The sequence below is a fragment of the Leuresthes tenuis genome, unplaced genomic scaffold (assembly GCF_036924035.1).
Source record: "Leuresthes tenuis unplaced genomic scaffold, fLeuTen1.0.hap1 SCAF_18, whole genome shotgun sequence".
Classification (NCBI taxonomy): Eukaryota; Metazoa; Chordata; class Actinopteri; order Atheriniformes; family Atherinopsidae; genus Leuresthes; species Leuresthes tenuis.
Genome location: NW_027325372.1, coordinates 12,333,795 through 12,355,421, shown reverse-complemented (window position 1 = coordinate 12,355,421; position 21,627 = coordinate 12,333,795). Strand labels below are relative to the sequence as shown.

General features: G+C 41.0%; 3 protein-coding genes across 4 annotated transcripts; 1 reads left to right on the top strand and 2 right to left on the bottom strand.

Moving 5' to 3' along the window:
* Positions 1-5,864: 5,864 nt before the first annotated feature.
* On the bottom strand, positions 5,865-11,908 carry LOC140275041 (2-iminobutanoate/2-iminopropanoate deaminase-like). Of its 2 annotated transcripts, none has more exons than XM_072370432.1 (6): positions 11,780-11,908; positions 10,053-10,158; positions 9,822-9,876; positions 9,654-9,722; positions 6,812-6,867; positions 5,865-6,371 (listed from the first exon to the last, which is right to left on the bottom strand). In XM_072370432.1, the coding sequence occupies exons 1-6, from the start codon at positions 11,842-11,844 to the stop codon at positions 6,315-6,317; spliced, it is 408 nt and encodes a 135-aa protein (XP_072226533.1). In that variant the 5' UTR covers positions 11,845-11,908; the 3' UTR covers positions 5,865-6,314. The 2 variants fall into 2 exon arrangements, with proteins under 2 accessions (XP_072226533.1, XP_072226532.1); XM_072370431.1 differs by lacking the exon at positions 11,780-11,908 and adding an exon at positions 11,517-11,678.
* Positions 11,909-12,076: 168 nt separating this feature from the next.
* Positions 12,077-19,456, bottom strand: stk3 (serine/threonine kinase 3 (STE20 homolog, yeast)). Its single transcript, XM_072370347.1, has 11 exons — positions 19,285-19,456; positions 18,055-18,135; positions 17,783-17,911; positions 17,465-17,579; positions 17,001-17,165; positions 16,535-16,702; positions 16,279-16,416; positions 16,025-16,150; positions 15,741-15,942; positions 14,717-14,910; positions 12,077-14,572 (listed from the first exon to the last, which is right to left on the bottom strand). The coding sequence occupies exons 1-11, from the start codon at positions 19,305-19,307 to the stop codon at positions 14,414-14,416; spliced, it is 1,500 nt and encodes a 499-aa protein (XP_072226448.1). The 5' UTR covers positions 19,308-19,456; the 3' UTR covers positions 12,077-14,413.
* Positions 19,457-19,696: 240 nt separating this feature from the next.
* On the top strand, positions 19,697-20,916 carry polr2k (RNA polymerase II, I and III subunit K). The gene is made up of 4 exons (XM_072370362.1): positions 19,697-19,780; positions 20,003-20,069; positions 20,500-20,592; positions 20,699-20,916. The coding sequence occupies exons 2-4, from the start codon at positions 20,009-20,011 to the stop codon at positions 20,719-20,721; spliced, it is 177 nt and encodes a 58-aa protein (XP_072226463.1). The 5' UTR covers positions 19,697-19,780; positions 20,003-20,008; the 3' UTR covers positions 20,722-20,916.
* The last annotated feature ends 711 nt before the right edge of the window (positions 20,917-21,627 follow it).

The window sequence follows — 21,627 nt, the reverse complement described above, 5'->3', positions numbered from 1 at the left end:
ACATTTCAAGGAAGTGATGCTGCATATCTCCATATACACAGCAACCTGCTCACAGAGCTGTGAACTGTGCTGCCTGGGGCTGTTAATGTTTACTTTGAAAATAAATCCTCATAAACATTAACTCTTCATGTCTCTATTTATGTGTGAGTGGAGGTCTATGTGTTCAGTATTTTACTTTAAATTCAACAGATGCACATATTATCGTGAATATTGTGAGGAGGAAGGGATCAAACATATTTATGCTTTCCATGTATTTGGGTTTGGGTCACTCTGCGTTAGCCAGTTAGCCAGTTAGCCAGTCAGCGTTGCATGACACTTGTAACATGTTAGTAATGCAGACTGGCCGTAGTTGGACTGTTTGCTGTGGTTTTGGATCAAGTCAGATCTGTAGCCTTCATGCTGACATGAATATTAAGTAAAGTCAAGTAAGAAACAGAACTGAGAAGCTCTTGTTTTCTGAAACCAGTCAGGATACGTGTGCGTGTGTTTGCGTAGCCATGCAGTCTCCAAGTAACCACCATGACTCAAAGTTCAGCCGCTGACCTTGATTTGAAACACCCATGGGTTGAAATAGGAGACTTTGATATAGTTCAATAGAGAAAATGTGATCCAACCTAAAGAATACTGAAGAGTATCATTTGATGCACATTAAAATATCAGATATTAAACTAAACCTGTACCCTGGACCCTGGCTTTGTCACACTTTATCATAAAAAGATTGTTACCATGGAAAACTTTAACGCTGATCTTGTGTCATCTTTCTAATGTCATTTTATTTATTCATTTTTTGGTTTTCTTAGGTTTTATTATGTGAAACCAGCAGTATTGTACACTAGTTTATACTTTTATTGACAGGCTTCATGTGATACACTGAAACCATTTAGATAAAAGTTTATGAATCCTTCTGTTCAGGAAGTTTGTTTACATTGTAAACTTATCGTTAATGAACAACAATAAACTACTGAAGTGTTGATTTAATAATGTGTTTTTGGTAATGCACATGTTCCCACCAGGGGCAGCCAGTGAGAATGGAAAAGTAGCTGAGGACAGTGAAACTATTCCAGACCAGACACCAGCTGAAGGCAACGATGCTAAGCCTGGTGGCGAGCCTGAGGCAGCCAGCCCACCAGCAGAGGCACCGGCACAAGCACCGGCAGAGTCAGCTGCAGAGGCATCGGCAGAGGCACCGGCAGAGCAAACTGCAGAGGCACCGGCAGCAGACAGTGCCGCTGAAACTGCAGCCAGCTCCTCAGAGGCTCCTGCAGCAGCTCCAGAGCAAGGTGGGTCAGAAACAACAGACACATTGGCATATTTGGGAATTATCAGAGCTTAGTTCTCAAACTAGAGTTTAGATCCTCCAATTAATTTACAGAATATATTTTAGTCGACCGTGAGCTGAACAAAAACAATGTCAACTTTGGATTCCGTTTCAATTTCCATCTTCATCTAACTAGACCCTCTTTGTCTCTTCAAAATGAGCGAGCTGTCAGCTGACCTTTGCCTTTAAAGCTCTCACTTCAATTGTGCACGTTTTCTTTTCACCAACTCTATATGCAAATCTCCTTGGAAAGAGGAACCAGTGACAGACTTGTGACAAATGTCAGACTGACTTCACAAAGTTGTAAAGCAGATAAGGATGTGGATAACTTGTGTGCGGCCGTTTGTGCTGCAGGAACCATCAACATAGTTTGCTCGTGACATTGCTCTTGAAAATGGTCCCAACAATGATCACAGGGTTCAAGTGTCTCAAAGATGAAAAGACAAAATGTACAGTTTTTCTTTTTCCTACTGACCCAACAGAAACCTGAGCAGGTACATAATAACTCTGGCTTTCCCCAGACCATCCTCAGTCCCTGTGTAATGGCAGTAACCAGGCGGTATCCAACACAATGACTCCAGCTTATAATGAACATACCGGGGCGGCCGCATGAATGCGCTCCTGAGCCACACCTCAAATTATTTAGTTTGTATTTAACAATCTGCCTCCATAACGGCATTGTGTTCAGTTTACTGGATCAAGGAACAGTGAATTAATGGACTATCTTCACTATTGTTCAATTATTTTAATGTGATGCTTGTTTGAACCAAGAGAAAATGCTTTTAACTGAGTTTTGACAAAGATACATTGTTTTGTTTTTTTCAGGCTGTAACTCTGTCAAATCTGTCCATATGGTTTCCCTTTAGTAAAACTACTTATCTTAGCAGCTGCCACTTATTATTTTTAACCAGTTGGCCCAAGATTAATTCCTTTTTTTGTGAAAGAAAACATTGTTCAAAACCATTAGATGTTATAATTTGTTTGTTAAAGAGAGTCAGGATACCTGTAAGTATATTATGCATTTTTTACCTTTGAAGACAATCGAGAAGTATTAAAAGTCTCACAGTATCAAGAGTGTAATTTAAAAAAATACTGGCTGCAACATAATATCTGAAGGAAATTTTTGTGCTCCACGTGGAGCTGCGAACACCATGCAGTGTTGCGTTCACAGCTATCGGTCGTCTCAGAGCTACATGATGCAAATGACAAGCAGCCCAAAGGGCCATTAGACCAGCTCTTAATTTTCCTCTTTGTCAAATGCAAAGTGTCCACCACTGAATAATACAGGCCAGTGAGAGAGAAATGGAAAAGGTACCACTTTCTTTTTATGACCCCTTGTGAGCTGGAATGTAAATGGATCGTATCGAGTTTTGAAAGTAAGGGAATACCAACAGAACAAGAACAACGCACTCTTCAGCAGGCTTCCCTTTGATCTACACCTGCACAGGTGCATTTCTTTATTTTAACCCAAATAAGGCAATATTTGAAGTTAGGAGTAATGAATATAAGCTAAATGGAGTATACCATATCTTATTCGTGTTATGTCGATTATGTACATGCCCTAATCGCAGTATTACATCACTGCATCTGGCGACACTCACTACTGCTTTACATTGCATCCCTTTATCTCTCTACAGTTGCAAGGTCTGCTTATTCTGGATATGATAAAGAATTTGGATGCGTGCAAAATTCACAATGGTGGAGGGGGCCTAATGTGGCTCAGAAATCCTTTTTATGCTCTGTAACATGTAAACGAGAATATGAGAGGAATATCCTATATGCAACTCACATAAACACCATGATAAGAAATAACTGTCTGATTTAGATTAAGGTGAGTAATCAGAACGTTGCTGTGCACAAACAAATAGTCAAGGTTCAAGGTATCTTCAATAGAGAATGCATCTCCTGCAGGAAGCCTCCCGCCATGATGGACTACAAATTTCCTGAACATCTCCAGCGTTCATGTACGAAAATGGCTTGAATGAACCTCACAAAGCCACACTTCAAAAAAGAAAAAAAAATTCCTTCTGAGATAACAATGAAAGCTGTGCACCACCCAAAAAACTTGTTTGTTGCCACAGCAAGGTCAGCGTGGATACTGGCGGGCATAATACCTCCCTGCTCATCACCAAAACAAAGTTCCCCAACAGCCTTCAGACTACAAGATAATGACAGAAGAATATCCGCCATAGATCAACCACTCGCCTACGCAAGGTCGCGCCAACACTCCAGTCACGAGAAACAACAGATGGTTTCACAACTTTGCTCTGGCCAAAACACACGTTTCGACAACTTTGACTCAGTGGACAGATTGAGAGAACACTGATCGCTAAATTAGTGTAGTCACATCTAAGGCTCGAAGCTGTAATGTTGAGACTTTCTCACTAATCTGTCTGTGTTTATTTTGCTGGTCCTTACATGCAGGTGCCTCATTTCAAACATAATCAGTAGCTTATTTCTGATTTCATTGTGCATATTGTCCCATGCATGTACATAAGGTGTAAAGCAATGTGGTGTTTACAGAGTATAGACTGGACAGCAAAAGTTTGTTCTTTTAGGTTCACATTTCACAACACGGGTAGTATTCACCTAATGTGGTGGCAAAGTCCTCGTCCCGTCTCTTCTCTTAACCTTGTCCCCCTTTGGCGTCTGATTTGACTCATCCTCAGTTCAAGCTTGACCACAGCCCTGTTCTGCATACAGCGTGTGTTATCACTTTGTTGTCACCGTGGTCTCATTAAGGTGGAATCAGAGTCCACAGAGAAACTAGAGCATGCCAACACATATAGGGCTTCCACGATGTCAGGCTGCAGCTGAGCCTCCATTTCGCAGCCAACGGAGAAAGAGGGTCGAGTGTCAGACAAGCAGAGCGGGCCGAGCAGCTCATCCTTTCCTGAGTCAATTACCGGTTGATTTTTAGGTGCCCACACAGCGGGCATGTTCACACCACCTGTCACGCTAAATGACCACATGTTGGCTCACTTGAACTACATAACCTGAATGTTTTATGCGTTTGTGTAACTGTTTGTGCTGCCATCTTGAACAGAACTCCCTGAAAGAAGGGATCTCGTATCTGAACTGGATAAATAAATAGCACGTGAAATAGATTAGACTAAACACTGAACCATCATTTGCAAATAGCATCAAAAGAACACCAAGCCCATCATGCCTTTGCTTACAACCCCCAAAAAACAAAAAAAAACAACGGCTAGACCTAACAGCATCTGTGATTGTGTAACAGACTCAAGGCCACTCAAGGCTTTATTAAAAACAGCCTTCTAGAACCTGTACATTTTCTGGAAAACTTTCATATTTTATTGTAAATGACTGTAAATGATTTTGCCCTCGTGTTTTTAAAGTATTTTTAAAAAACAATAATAGCGCGTCTTTAAAATGCTGTTGGAACGTGTCACTCCAGGCTTGTCAAAGGTTTATACTTTACTTGTCTTCTGTTTTCTTGGAGCCTTGCAACGAAATTTCGCTCAAATGTACATTGTGAATGTGCTTTTGAATGACAATGAGTCATGTGTAAGTCTAAGCAAGACGCATCAGGTCCTAATGAGTTAAATTGTGAGCAGTTGGGAGAACAGAGTTGCAGTCCACAACCAAACTCTGAAACACACTCCCACCTCGGGTAGCCACAACAATAAGATAAACATAAAGAAAACAAAATATAGGGATTCGGAAGACAGCACTGAAAGCCAACCTTTACTCACTCTGCAGAAAAACTCAACTTCAGTCTCCACAAAAAAAGAGTTGAAAAGATCAGACATGAAACTCTTTACTGAAGAAGGAGCAGAGGGCTGACAGGTGACATGGCTACGGGGGAATAGAGAGTAAGATGCAGCAAAGGGCCACAGTTCATAGTCAGCATTCTACCCATCAGCCACCATGTGAACCCCCCTAAAAAAAAAAACAACCATAGTCTGTTGCTAACATGTACAATTCTGTCTTTCTATGTAGAGGCCACAGCAGCTGATTCAGAGCCCAAAGCAGAGGAGGCACCAGGTGAGCATAGTTTTTTTTTTTTTTTAAACATCAAATCATTCACAAAACAATATTTGTGCCACGCCAACACATTCCCTCCCTTTGTGTTTTCAGCTCCCGGCGAGTGAAGCTCGACACGCTCGACTGAACAGATGAATTTGTTGGAAGAGTTGCAGTCTGTCTGTATGCATGAATGATGATAGTATGTGTGTGTGTGTGACCGTGTGTGTGTGTGTGTTTGTGGAAGATGTCGCCTTATTGCCAAGTTGCCGATCCTGTGATGACCACTTTCAGTCAGGGTCCTCAGTCACCATTGTGCCTTTTTCTCTCTTTGATGGTGTACGGCTGCAGTTTCTACTGCACACAGATGGAGTTTTACAGCTCTTAGTTGGTGTGTTTATTTTTAAAGGACATAATCATTTAAAAAGTAGCTGAGATTATCAGGTGAAATTTCTATTTATTATTACTTGTACTTGCAGTAGCACCACAAATGTCTTGAATCTAACTTGAACCTACTGTAAGCACCCATTCTGCTTTTTCTACAACACCACAACTCAAAGAATAGAAAAGCCAAAGTTTATTTAAATTATGCAATTATATCCTTTTGGGTAGCTGGCATTGATTTCATGACCAGATTTGTAATCAAGCTACTCCACTGAAGGTGTAATGAGTCTCTGATGTGTCATGATTTCTCTGTGGCAGCCTTAATAAATGACATATGACACGAGTCCTTTCTTTTGGATGAATACAAGAGGAACATTTTAGGGCGATTAAGCACTTTATTGGTGAGTTTTGTTTGATAACCTGGAAAGAAACAGAAGATGAGTTACCCAACCAGAATCTGTCTTCTGTGACAGGGGAATGTTGAACTGCTTGAGTGCTACTCTACAGGTTTGTTCAAAAATAAAAATGATGGGAAATGCGATGGAAATACGACGATGCCTCCACAGCACAACTATAAGGACACTTGATGGTTAGGCTACAGCTTGTTTGTGATGTGGTCGGTCAGTCAGGAGTCAGAGAGTGGGCCGAGAACAGCGACCGCCTCGATTTCCACCAGTCCACCCTGAGGAGAGAAGGACGAAACATTGAAAACGTGCGAACAAAGGCGATGGGAAAAATACTGCAAGGAAAGCTGATCACACACTCACATTACGCTGAGTTACAGCTATCTCAGGGAAACTTACTCTTGCCCTAACCATAAGCTCTATCTTTCACCTTCAACCTAATCTTTAACCTAAAACCAACCTACAACATAAGTTAAAGCGATGGAGTTCTTTCAGAATAACAAGATTTATTGATATTCTACACTCAAACATGTGATGGAAACAGCAGCACGTGGTTGAAGGAAAACAAACGGCATTGATGAATGAGACAGCCTCAAACTAAAATTTTTGTCCCCCCCACCGACCCGTATATAATGATATACACATTATATAATGTATATAAGATACACCATAAAGAGCTTCTGTTCTAAATTTGTGCTGAGGTTTCGTTTGTACTTACTCTGGGTAGAGCAACGACTTGGTAGGCGGCCCTGGCAGGGAAGTTGCTGGTAAAAACTGAGGGGAAAATGTTTTCATTATGAGAGGAATATAAAAGACATCTATGACTATCTATGAAGTGCTTAAAGAGAAAGCAACAGGACGCCTAAGTGAGCTCATTCGTGCCTTGAAAGCCGCTCAGGAGAGGATTCAAGGGCTGCATTACAAGTGGTTGATAAGTGCAAATGTAATCCATCAGCCTTGTAAGACAACAGACTTTTTTTTTTAAAAAAAACTGTTAGAATTGAGAAAGTCTATTGGATAAGAGAGAAAAAATATTCAGAAACCAACAACAAAAAGGTCCAGTTGCCTTCTCTTTAAGCACTTAGTAATAAAACAACCTCACAAAGCTTCTCTCTTATTTCAACCTCTAATGATTCATTTTAAGAGTATAATCAAAGGTGTTGTTGGTTTTTATTTGTAAGATAATAGAAAATCCATTTGACAGGTATAGAACACTAGTTTAGGATTATTTAACAACATAGGATGCTAAAAGTTGTTGTTTAATTTCTTGTTAATAAAACATTTGTTCGTTAATGTCGTCAGAGCCAGAAATTACTGCTTAAAACTGTTTTTCTGTGCACTTTTAGGGACAAATTTCCAACGCTGTCCAAAGTGGACTTACTCCAAAGGAGGCATTCAACTAGTCAAAATCCTCCTTTTTCTCACCAGGGTCAAGGAAAGTTCTCCTCCCATAGTTACTGAGTCTGGAGGGAGGCGGGAGCTCAGGCTATCTGGAGTCTGTGCCCTGAGCAGCAGTGCTTTCTGGGAAAAGCTTGGGTTACATCTGTGTGCATGCACTGCGGTGTCTACTTACAACCCAGTGGACACAGCAGCTACCATTACACCTGAGTGTTGTGATGGAGGAGGGAGAGCCCAGACTCATACAGCCGAAAAACAGCTGAGTGTCAACTGTCTGCTAAACCTGCCGGTCATTTTCTGACCGGAATGTGAGCCACCATCTCACGTGGTTTATCAAAATCCATTAATACATTTGGTTGGATGGATTATGATATGAATATACATCACTTTAGACAAACAGTTTGCTTCTCAACTTAACTAAAATACAACATAAATCTCACAAATGATTAAATCTTGTCATTATCATTTCTAAATTGACCAATTTGTTATTGTACTGCAGTCAGACCTATTCAAGACTCCATATGTGGGAATGTGTAAGCAAACATGACCAATAACCACCACTAAAGACAGTCTGACATACAGAATTTTGACTGATGTTTTATAATCAGAGAAACCTGCCTTATTTTAATTCAGCTCTCCAAATAAGAAAGGCAGACGCTAAGTGCCTTGCTCAAAGAAAACACTTTCTAATGTGAGGACTTGAGTGAACTTGCTCTCACTGCTCAGTCACATCTAACTAAATGATGACAAACTAACAAGGCTTACGTAAAGGAAAAAAAAGGCATGGTATCAGCCTACAAGACTGGCCGATATGATTTTGGGATCCTACAATCTTGGCTGAATGCTGCTCCCATGTGGCTATCTTTATGTATTACCATGTCTCCTTATGAATTGTTACATAGGACCCGGTCGAATAGTCTATTTTGTTTAGAAACCTTCTTAACTGACTGAAATGACCTGCAAATATCTGCATATCAGCCAAGATAACAGCTATTTGAATTGTCTAAATACTGAGGTGAGAAGCTTCGATACTTCCTTAATCATCTCCTTTAGCAGAGGACAAACTGGACCGTCTTTATTAAGTGACAAAAGAGATAATTCCATCCCACAATTCCTTAAATATGAGGACAGGAGGATAAATATGAGAAGCCTGTAACACAACATTTCCCTTTTAAAACAATGTTTCTGTCCTTTTTCAGTTACAAACTGTGATAATAAAGCAGTGTTCCATCTGATCTCTGACATGATATCTATGATGTGATCTTCATGTGACAATGAGGCAGCACGTTTGTTGAATATTTATTGAACATGTGCAGTTTCAGTGCTGCAGACCCACATCACAGCGTGGTGTGAGTGTGGTCGGAGTCTCATTGCAGCGCGACTGCTTTCCTTAAGTCCTTAAAAATGTTTCCTACCACCTTTCCTCAACCCCATGACGTTTTTCAGAAGGTCAAGGAAAAGAGCTTAGGACAAGATAACACGCCGTCATTGCTTTTTACTATTCATCAGGCCAGGTCTGGGACACAATGATGTGGATTTTTTAGTTGATATGATTTTATATGATTTCTACGAACAACAGGAGATTTTTCAGTTTAACCTTCTTCGTAGCATGAAAAAAACAACAAGAAAAACACTGGGTTGGTGCTATTTTGTTAGCTGAAAAATCTACCAAAACCAACAATACCTACACATAACCTCCCAAATACCCCTGCTATGACAACACAAAGCGCAGTTGTCATGGTTTTTAAAAGCTTTCCATAAACAATGGATTCTAATAAGATGTTTCTCAAACTAACCCAAAGGGGACATTTGTTTTGGACTACTTTCAGCTGCAGAAAAAAAAACAGTTTGATGCTCTGATGATCATTTACAGCCAGTCAGTGGTGTGCAGTATGTGCTGCTGGCCCAAAATGAACTGTGGTGTCATGATAACAGAGCAGCTTTTTGCTCTTTCTCACATTGTAGCTAACGGGTGAGTTTTAAATACGTTTTTGGACTATAGTAAAGATCAGAGGCACAGAGGACCTTGTTACATTAGGCAACTCAGGCGATAGTTGTTCATGAGGTCAAGTTATTGCTGGTTTTGGTGTTTCGGTGGGATCTGAATGTCACCACACTTTTCCTTTCGTTCCTGGAACAGACAAACAAAGTTGTGGGCTTACATGTCTTGTAGACCTCGTTGACACTGCTGAGGTTGTTTATATCTGTGAGCAGCATGGTGGTCTTCACCACTGAAACGAAGAAAACAGTTTTGGAGATCGGGTCGAATACGTAAAACGTGTGAGAGAAACATGAGGGTAACTGAACCACCTGGTGGCCGTGAATCTCACCGTTGCTGTAGTTACAGCCAGCCGCTTTAAGGATCTCCCCAATATTGACAAGAGCCTGTGGAAGAAGGACCGATGAGCTGATCAATATTTATTCTCACCTTTCATTTTGATTGTTGAGGCCACGGAAACATCATTTTGTATTTTTGATGCATGACATCTAATGCTCTGTTCTCTACAAAATCCTAAAGAGAAATCAGCAGACAAAAAGAATAATGATAACATTTTGATCACCTGTTTGGCCTGAGCCAGCACTCCTCCATCCACCAGCTGACCCGAGGCCACGTCCATGCCCACCTGACCAGAGATATACATGGTTCTGTCCACCACCACTCCCTGGCTGAGGGCGACACAGGCGAGGACAGATGAACACAGATCATTTACAGGGTTTTAGGGCATTAAAAAAAAAAAGAGAGAGAGAAGAAGCTTTCTTTAAGAGGTTCCCACCTGATGACCCCAATTACATGTTGGTCAGCACAGCTCACTGGTCCATATAGGGATTATTCAATGAGTCTGGTTCATTTTCTTTTGTAGCACAAGTTTCTTGTGTTTACTGTGAACTCCTTTTTCTCATTGTACTGTCATGGACTGAAATGTTTCGCGTACTAACTGAGGACTGTGGAGTGTGAGATGTTGCTCTTGGGATTTTTTTAATTCCTCTGAGCCTTAAACATGCTGACCTTGGGGTGAACTTGCTGGGGCGTCCACTCCAGGAAAGACAACTGTCTCATTTGTCTCACTGTGGAATGACGGACTCCAAAAGACACATTTATTTGCACTGCCCTGAGACACAGTCCCACTTTCATTACATGCTCTACATGATTTCAGAGAGTACAGGAGCCAGAGAAAGACACAGAAGAGAAGGGGAACAGTCCCCTTGACCTCACATCCTTCTTCACACAACACAGCACGCATATGAATTCAAGGAATAAACTTTCCCCGAGCGCTTATACCCCAAAATCAGGAAAACCAAGCCATTTTGCTTTCTAATTAGCTTCTTGATAACGATGCTTCAGCAACAAAAGAAAAAAAACCCCAACGTTTCTTAATCTGAAATGGAAGGACAGCTTCTTTGAATACAAATAGTCCTTCCAGGAAAAAAAAAACCTCCACCCACTGACAGTCGGTTGGCCGGTGTAGTGCCAAAGTAGTTATCCCCGACAGAAATTGTATCCCCTGACGCGGGAGCGCGCACTCGCTCAAGAGAAAATAACAGTATGCAGGTCACTTAAGTTATTGTTTGATGGTTGCTGTTGTCAGTGAGGTTTTGTTAAGTCTCTCATTATTTCTGGCACAATACTTGCTTCAATTTTCTGTATCCAACGAAGGGCACTATTATTAATTTCAAAGAGCTGAGAACACCAAAACAATCTTACTGTAGCCAAGATTGTTTACCACCAAAATCCGTTTCTTTTAACAGTGTCTTGACGGATATAATACGAATACTGAGAAGAAGCGGTGTCCAGTAGCACGCTGTATGAAGTTTACAACCGCACCACTGTCCTGACAATCTATAATGACCTACTTTCTTTGGCAGGAACACTTTTATGCAGCCGCACAGACTGAATTCAACCACTAAACAGTTTTGTAAGGTTATTTCTTTTATTTCTAATCAATTCTGAGAATATTTATGTGCTCACTATAACACCTCCTCCTAAATTAAGGAGAGAGAAGTTCAACCTGGACAGAAATCCTTACCTGTATATTCCCTGTCTAACAACAGCCTTTGGTGTGTAAATGACGCGTCGACGAATTGTTGACATTTCAAACTTCTTGCCTTTTTCCTGGGATATTTCTGACCTGCAGCGCTTCGTCTGCTCTACTCAAAAAAAAAAAAGAGCTCAACTTTGGTCGACTGAAGCGGGTGAGTTCACTGAACTGAAAGATCTGCCCCTGGTCAAACATCAGTCTCCCTGTGATTTATTCAGACACGTGTCGTTGTTGTGGAAAGTTGTCTTTACCTGAATGGACCGATGGAAGCCGGAGCTGATGGGGTGTGCACGATCTTTTTGTTGAGAGCAGACATGTTTGCAGATGTCTTTTTTTTTTATTCTCCGCCAACACCCTAAAGGTCTGTGATCGAATAAACACTAGCAGTAATAAAAATTACCGTAAAGTACTTACTAGAAGCGGCGCAGGCGCGTTTGTGGCCGACAAACGGCGTGCAAACGAAAATGAATTGCGCACGAGGCAGGAGAGAGTTCAGCTCAAGGTTCAAAGTCTCCTTTCATAGAGTCCGATATAAGATAATGAGCCAGTTCTGGTTAACTAGAAGGAAATTTATTTCTTACAGGTTTTAAAAACTTTAGAAAGTATTACAAACAAAACATAATAAATTAAGTGGTTTAAACATAAATGCTTACATTCCACTCACTAAAGCAGAAATAATTAAGGAAAAAGAAAAAGAGGACAAAAATCATAAAGAGACATAACAAAGTGGCATTTCAGAACTGTACACCTTATGACCAATCCATTCTCCAAGCTAGACTTCTTAAATTGTACAGTATTAAAAGTAAAGTCAAGATGGTGGCGTCCTCCATCTTAACCTGTTCCTGGTGCGGTTAATACAGCAGCTACAAAGCCAACATGCACAATCTAAAGGCTGAGATCACGGGTCGGTTTGGCCAAGGAAAAAAGTAACAACAGCCAAACGAGCGAGCAGATCTCAACCACTGTGAGAAAAACGAAAAAGCAAAGTGTTAAATAAATAAAGGATGAATGCTTGGAAGTTGTCAGCGCAGTGCAAACTAAGAATATAAACGAGTCACTGTGATCCTGTTGGTGATTTCTACTGAAGTTCTGCTTCGTGTCGAGTGTAAGAAGAATATGTCACACACGTACGCTGGAAAAATATATCAAATAAAATGAGATTAACAAACTGCTTGATTACATACTGAAATCCGGATTCGGGTCAGCTCAGATCAGCCTCACTGAACTCATTAAGACGGGATTCATTCGCTTAGAACTGATCGCCGCAGAAACTGTAAAATAAAGCCAGAACAGCTCCTGTTAAAGAACCCAAATGGATTATACAGTCATAGTCTTTGATGTCATTTTGGTGTTTAGTAGGTGAAAATGAAATAAGAGTCAGTATTAATGTCAGGAATTCTGTTATTGAAAAATAAAACAATCTACATTTATACATTTGCCGTCCAGGTACTGATATTTATGGATCTCCAGAACAGGAGCTGAGCTTTACTTTCACACAGGAAAAAAAAGAAAGAATGTGACCGTTTTTTTATCCCAGAACCCACAAGATGCAGTTCATCTCCTCTCCTTCAAGGTTCTCTCATGCATTATTGCTATAAACGTACACGTAAGCTGCAGGGAACTGGATGGAAAGAAATAATCAGACGTGTGGCCGACGTGCGGCTCTTTTTAAATCTGGTCACTTGAGCAATCCTTCTCTCTTGGAAGAGTTTGAACTACAGCAACAAAACTGATAACACCACGGTTCGGGACCGGCTAATTCACGGAGCTCTAATTTCTTCCACTGCTCTACGTACAGATCGTCACTTAAAGAAGAAACGCTTTATAAAGCCAGTAGAATTTCAGTAATAATGTCAAAAAATAAAAGTCCTAGTGTTGAAGAATGGTCGAGAAGTTTTTATTTTACTATTTGGAAGCGAAGATCTCTGAAATCCCTTTTAAATGAAATCCAAAACAGCGAATGGTTTGGTTTTCCCTCTCAATCAAGCTCTAATCCTAAATGCACGAAGCTCCCAGAGCAGCGTGGGTTAAGAGGCACAAAGATACAGTGTCCGTCACAGCAGACAGTGGAATGGCTGTGAAAGACTCCAAACATTATACTTGGAGTGGGTTGAGTTAAAAAAAAAACAAAAAAAACAACACATAATAAAGACCGATGAGACACGTTTTAAATTCATGATTTAAAGCATGATCTCAGTCCGGTGACAAACATCTACGGCTTCGCTCAGAGATGGATTCGAACATCCAAGAACTTGGCTCTTTTGTTACATTGCATGTTTTTAAAACTAGATTTCAGATATTTTAAGGCATTCTCAGCTTCCTCATCAGCAGAATTCTGATTGTCTTTGGTCATGGATGAACCTCCACAGCTTTTGATGCAGGTATTTCCAAACTAGGCTCTATTTTGTATTTACACTGGAAACAAAAAGTCTGTGGAAAAAAAACCCCCAAAAAAATTGTATCTTTGACTCCGCTGCCTCTGCTGGAGGGAAGATTTCCTTAAGTGTTGATGCTCATTCTTAGAGGGCGCCGGGGCTTTGACACGTTGAGTAACGTGTCACCGTGAAAAAAGAGGAAATCCTTTTTGTGACTTTTGTACATCTAATGGCCTTAAGTGGCTTCTCGTTTGGCCGCATTTCAGAGCGGCGTCAACGAGAAAACAGCTTTACGGGAACTGTAGAGGAAAATTAAACATGTTAATATTCAAATGGGTGTCACCCAGCACGAAATCATCTAACTTCATTCAAAGGACAGTTAGTCAGGTAAGTAGAGGGCATCAGACGGGAACGCTGTGGTCCTCGTCACTCCCCTGAGTCACGTGGACAAAAGTCTGGTGCTTGGCTTTGGAAAAGCTGGACCAGGGGAGGATGCGACTGCAGCGACGCTCAGAAGTTCTGTTGTCGTCTCTTCTTAGCATCCATTGCGTCCAGGATGGGCTGCCTTTTGGCAGTGTAGCGCTGCCTGAGCTCCTCAATCTCCCGCTCCATCATGGGATCCAAGGCACTCAGGCGCAACTGCAGCTCCTCAAAGTCCAGATTCTTCAACTGGGAGGTGACACACAAATATAAAGACAGACGGAAAGACATGAGTCACACTGAGCATGTGCTTTCTTTTTTTGTTTTTTTAAATCATCAAGCTCTGGTCTGTGTTAAGCTTCCACTGTGAATAACACCACTTCAGACACTCACAAAGTCAAAGTCTCCGTCCTGAGGAACCTTCCAGTTATCAGGGAAGACGTTTTTAGACTGGATGTGGTAGCCAGGTTGCTCCTGCGGTTGGTTGTGGTTGTAGTTCTCCTGCTGCTGGGCTGCCTTGTTGGAATCCTGCTTATCAAAGTAATCCATGAATGATGGCCGTAAGGGCTGCTGGGGGGTGGCGTGCCCTGTGAATGAGGGAAAGGCTCTAATTTCACGTCATTGGGATCACAAAGTATTTCCCTTATCGGCGACAGCAAAACAGATATTGTTTTCAACGTGTGAGAGTCTCTGCCCTCATGAGGCAAATATATCTAGCACACAAACACACACTGGATACTACAGTATTCAAAAAGTCCCAGAATATGTCCCTTTTCAGCAGATTAACAAGCCTCACATGTCCATTCTAAAAGTCTTAAAAGGATAACCCTTAGGTTATGTTGCTGGTCAATGACTCTTGCGCCAGTGGCTAAAATAGACGGAATAAAAGTGACTATAAGCTACAGTTTGCGTCCGTTTGTGCTGTACTGGGTCCTTAAACTTGGCCCTACTGTGGCAGAGACAGCGGTCACATTGAACTTATTTACAGCGGGGCGGGGGAGGAAGAAACAACATTGTTGCGTCAGCCGTCACGAGCAGTGTTTTTAGGTCCGTGCGTGTTGTTTTTTTGTGCTTCTTCCTCTTTGTGGCAAACTTTAACGTTTCTAGTTCAAGCCAACCTTTCAATCAAAGCGGGGCACCGTCACCCAAGGGTGAAATGGTGTTTTCTTTCAGCAGGACTGCACAGAACAGCTTCTGGGTGTGTCCAAGTCCCCTTACCGGGAAAACAACACAAGACATAAGTTGCCTTTAGCTTGTGTGTCCACAGATTTGGTTCTAATTATCCGTCAGTTTCAAAATAAAAACAGTGAGTCTTGGTGAAAACATGGTGTTATATAATTCCACCAAACAGCAGCTAAGCCCTGCCCCTTACTCATAACATACATTCTCCATGCAAACCAACATCCTGTATGCTCACTTCTCATCGAGCCTTGGTCTTCCTCCTCTTCTTCATCATCACTATTGATGACCATGGTGCCCAGGTCGGACTCGAGCATGGTGTTGCCGTGCTCGATCATGGTCTGCGCCCCGTCGCTCATAGTGCTGGTGGCCCGCATGGTCCCGGCCCCCTCTGAGCCAGACTTCACCATTGTGTGAGAATCCACCTCCGTCTCCTCCTCCTACGACACAAAACAGACAGCATCTAGCGGTCTGTTGGATTCCTTTACTAAAACGTCCCTGTTAACATCTCAGCACACATACGGAGTTGTCGTCTTCCTCCTCCAGCTCTCTCTGCTGCTCCTGCTGCCTCTTGGCTTTCATCTCCATGGCTTCAGTTATCAGGTCTCTCAGGATTGTAACTGGCTTGGCTTGGCTGATGAACGGATGCTGGACATTCACAAGAGAAAAACACTTATTCTCAACATAATAATCAATCAACCGTTGTATATGACTCAAATAGATGTTTATATCTGTGTGTTTGAGTGTGTGGGCATTTTTGTTCTTCTTCTTCCAACCTGCAGCAGCTGCGTGGCAGTTGCTCTCTGCTCGGGGTTCTTGACCAAACACTTTTTAACAAAATCTGTGAATTCATCTGACCAAAGCTCGGGCTTCCTGAACGTAGGAGGAGGGTTGGTGGGGATCATAAAGATAGCCTGTAGGGACGTAGTGAGTTTGCAGTGAACAAGGAGGATTAATAAAAATAACATATTTTGTTGATCCCAACCACTGTTCAAGCCCCCATTACATCAAAAAAAGCACATTGACACTCACTCTCATTGGGTGGATGTCAGCGTAGGGAGGTTTGCCTTCTGCCATCTCTATGGAGGTGATACCCAGGGACCAAATGTCTGCGACACAGTTGTAGCCGATCTCCTGGATCACTTCCGGGGCCATCCAGAACGGAGTACCAATCACAGTGTTCCTCTTTGCCATGGTGTCCTTCAGAAGGAAAATACATGATGGTGTAATCATTAAAAATGCCTTAAATCACTGGTTGACAACTAAAAAAGTCCCATGATTCAAATCCACGTTTGGTACTCAAAATTAAACAAAAGCTTTAATCTCCACTGTCACCAAATCCGTGTTTATTCTCTGAGTGGATGCTCGACTAAAAGGGAAAAATGCTTTTGTAGCACAATAAAAACATTTAACAAAAGCAATTAATCCTTCCAGGTTTATCCCTTTAATAAGCACATGTTGCTCAGTCCATTGCTGCCAACATCTTTTGGTGTCTCACCGTTAACTGTCCGGCAACTCCAAAGTCCGCCAGTTTGGCGTGACCCTCAGTGTTGAGGAGAATGTTCCCAGCCTTAATGTCACGATGGATCTTCCTCATGAAGTGAAGGTATTCAAGCCCCTTCAATGTTGACTTTAGGATGGTGGCAATCTCATCTTCTGTCAGCTGAGATGTAGGAGAAATAAAAAAAAAAATTAAATTAGAACATGAGTCTAGTTTCTCAAAGAGATGGTCAACCTTCTTCTTCTTCTTCTTCTTCTTCTTTTGTGTTCTGGAGCGGAGCGCCTAGGTCAGTTTGAGTCTAGCTGAGCATAAACATGCAGAGTAATCGGACTCCTAACCACATAATCTGGGTGTTTTAGTCCAGGTTTGCACTAACATGCTAACATGTATGTTAAAAGTCTGTGTTAAAAGCAGATTAATTCGTTTTTTTTCCCCCTAGCGTCACGTAAAAATGTACACACCGTCTTATTGCGCAATCTGATGATGTCAGAAACCGAGCCAGCTCCGCAGTACTCCATGACAATCCACAGGTCCGTGTTCTTGAAGTAGCTGCCATAGTATTTCACTACATAAGGACTGTGAGTGGGAGGAGACACGAAACAGATTTGTTCTCAGAAGCAAAGAAAAGTTTCAGTTTTAAAAATAAGAGCAGAAGTGAGAAATCCACCCCCAGATGAGAGCCGATGAGGAGTTTCTTCAGAAATCAAAGGAACAGCTCTTTGAACAACACGGATGTTTTCATGTTCACGTAAAGGTACGGAGCTTCTTCGTCTTCCCACCTGTCACACTGCTGCATGATGGAGATCTCCTTGATGATTTCCTGCAGATCAGACTCCACAGGAACCTGCTTGATGGCCACCACCTGTCCTGACTCCTTGTGAATGGCTTTAAAGACGCTGCCATAAGAGCTAAACACAGATAAAAGTTAAAAGTCACAATATTCCCAGAGTGCATTTTATGAATAACGGCAGTAATGAACTGATGCATTTCACAACAGTCAGCTGTGAAAATGGAAGTTGGTTGAACTGAAAGGGAAAAAAACCCAACTCACCCTTCGCCAAGTTTCTCGAGAACATCAAACACTTCCTCTGGCTGTTTGGTCAAACTGTCTTCGCTCAGTTTTTTCAGCTTACTGCAAAAGTTTAACAAACCAATTTAAATGGAAATGCAGACATAACAATTTTTTGACACGATTTCAGATGAAACTCGTGCATACTGAAAAATAAGAATGCCACAACCAGATGGGAAGTGATCTTAAGGGGGGGGGTCAAAACTCTGGTGTAAAGAAAGAGGTGTGTGCTGGTTTCAAAAGGCATGACAAAAAGAGAGCATCTCTGCTAAATGGAATGTGGCCAGCATCCAGTTTTTGTTATTGTTGGTCAAATCTGATTATTGTACATCCATAAATATCATCAAATAAAACATGCAGTGAAAAACAAATCATAACATTGTACGATGGGAGGACCTGCAATGAAAACTGATGTGCTTTCTGGAAACAAGAAGAATTAGGCTCACAAATAAAAGACCAACTGAGAAAAAGCACAAAAACACAAATATCTAGCAACTACATGGAGTTGATTTTAGTCTTTTTGAATTATGACCCTCTGTAATTAGTTGTAATATGAAGCTAATTTGTAATTGGGTATTGATATCACTAGAGGTACTGTGCAGATTGACAAAATAGTTATTTAGTCAGAATAGAAATACTATACTCATTAAATGTGGGTAAACTTGTGCACTCACTCTAATCTAATAAATAAGTGAGATATAGTAATAAAAAATATAATCTCTAACTACAAACTGCCAAATAGTTGGCTCGACCATTATATTTGCAATATGTAGCCCATTTCCTTCTCATTTCTTCTCGCTAAAAGATGCCTGGGAGTTAAATTAACTTCTACGGTGGTTTCTTAAAAAGAAAATCGGTGACCACATGGGTCCAATTCCGATCAAGATGAGTGACTAAACGGTGACCACCAGTGATTCACGTTTAATTTAGAGAGGTTCGACTGTTTCTATCAGCATCTTGTCCAAATAACTAAAGTGAAAATCCTCCCAAACGAAATTAACATCGACAAACTACTCGTCAATGAAATAGATCAAAACATCCTCAGAGGTGTTAACATAAGAGTTTGTGATCAAAACCTCTCTCAGAGGGGAAGTTTCTGAGCTAACCAACATAGCTTAGCATAAGCTAACTGGGCGACAGCTGAGCTACCACCTTCGTTAGCTTTTTAGCTACCTAGTTAAGAGCTTTCAAGGAAGTCAAATATGGACAAACCTTTTGGGCGCCGTCGGTTCCATGATGTACAACCCAAAAAATGAAAACACAACAGACTAAACAGGAGTTAGGGTGGGTTTTATCACCAAAAGTCAAGATGTGAACATTATCGGAAGAGTCGTTGTTGTCAAAAATGAGTGGAGGGCCAGCTGAAGGGGTGTTCGTCAGATGATGGACAATTTTCCGCGTTTGCAATTGCACCACAGCGCCTCCCATTGAGACGGAGTGTGAATCAAAAATATCAATAATCAAGTCCATGCAAACCGAAAAATCACGAATAACCTGCAACAATTAAATCAATAAGACAGGCGAATAAATGTCATCTCTTATATGTTCACAGTATTGTAACTGTGGTAAAGACTTTGCTGGAGTTTGTTCTGGCCAATCAGAAACCGTCTTACTGTGAGGTGGAGGCAAGTTGTACGCATGTGCAGACAGGCAGCCGTGTGGAATATGAAAAGAGGAGTAAACAGCTAACAGCTATCGTAGTTAAACGGTGAGATGTTTTATAAATATCCTTTCCCGATTAATATTGTATTCATGTTTGCTCTATTGTACAGCTTTACCCACATTTAGTAAACACCTTTGTTGTTCACTGCACGCGCCGATTGTGTTGGTTTAGTACGGTCCTGGTGGCAGCACCATGCTGTTTCTGTTAGCATGCTCTAATGACACAGATGAAATGTGATGATGTTTTCATCTTCTGTGCGTTTTGTAGGATAAAATGGATGCACAGAAAGATCTACAGCCACCCAAGCAGCAGCCTATGATCTACATATGTGGAGGTATATTCATGTGTTACCACCTACTTTTGCCAAACCTGCTCAGAGGCAGCTTTAAATACTCATCTTTTCCTCTTCACCGAATGCATTATTAATGCTTTAGTACAACTTATCCATTAGAATAACTATTCGTAAATCTATTTAATCTTCAAAATACAGCAAAGTAAAGTGAGAAAGGCTTTTATTTATTAGATTGTTTAACTTTTTTAGCTGCAGGCTTTTTATATTTAAAAAAATTGTTAAGGATGAGGATTAGAGTTTCAACATTACAGAGTTTTTACATTTTTAAAAAAAAGTTTTGATGACTGAATGAAACTGACTACTAAAACTGAGTAAAACTACTGTACAGCCAACTGTTACCGCATTTTGATGTACTCTTTCCTGCTCAGGCCAAACTGAATTGTGTGACCCAAATATTTGTCTTTTCTTGCAGAATGTCACACTGAAAATGAAATAAAGGCCCGCGATCCCATCAGATGCAGAGAGTGTGGCTACAGGATCATGTACAAGAAGAGAACAAAGAGATGTATCCTTTTTTTTATCTGTTTGTGCTGTTTTTTTAATCTTGTCATAAATCAAAGATCTGATCTGAGCTGCAAAGCCTGTACCTTTCCTTGACTCTTTGATTACAGTGGTTGTTTTTGATGCCCGATGAAGAGGAGGAGAGATGCAGAGTTGACTTTTGTTATCATTAAGCATTTTTGTAGTGTTTAACCATGTAAATAAACAGACATTGAGGCCTGGCTTCAGATTTCACTTTGTCATTTTTAACATCATCAGTGGCCTGATTTTTTTTTTTCGAAGGCTGTTTCATCAAAGTTTTGGTTTAATAAAAAACATTTTTCATACACATTGGCTGTTTTTTTTTATCACTTCTTTTTTTCAATGACTTACTTAAATAAAAAATCATTTCTAGATGACTATAGGAACACAACTTTATCAGTCCTTGTACATTTTACTGCATGCACTCTTTTAGAAACTTTAAGATGGTACTGGTGCAGTTTTTCATTGGTTAAAGTTTCAACATTTGTCTTGTTAGCACTGAGTTAATCAAGTCCAGGAGATATTGATATGAAAATAAAGAGTTTTTTCACTGTTTTAGTGAACAAGGCAAGACAAAGCATTTGTCTACAAGAATAACATCTCTGATACCCCGACACACGGTTGCCATAGAAACGTATTTAGCGTCATCGCCAATATTACCCAGAAAACTGCCACCTTCTACCGACGGAGATTCATGCAGGTAATTTATGCATCGACGTCGACTGGTCTTTGAAGGAAGGGACAAGCCATGTCTGTGAGACTACCTCATTTAATCTGAACGTTAATTTGAAGAGGAGAAACTCGGGGTTACTGAAACCAAACCTGGCAGCGAGCAGGTTTGATTTCACAGAGTGTGTTACCATAGCAACCGAAAACTTCCCGTCGACTACCTCTGAGTTTTTACTGAACACGCTTTCTGAAATAGCCCCCTGGTGAGAGATTTGTAGATGTTTATGGCAGATTTAATTTGTTCCCCCCAGTCTATATGCTGTAAGCTGCTGTGGCTACAAATGTACCT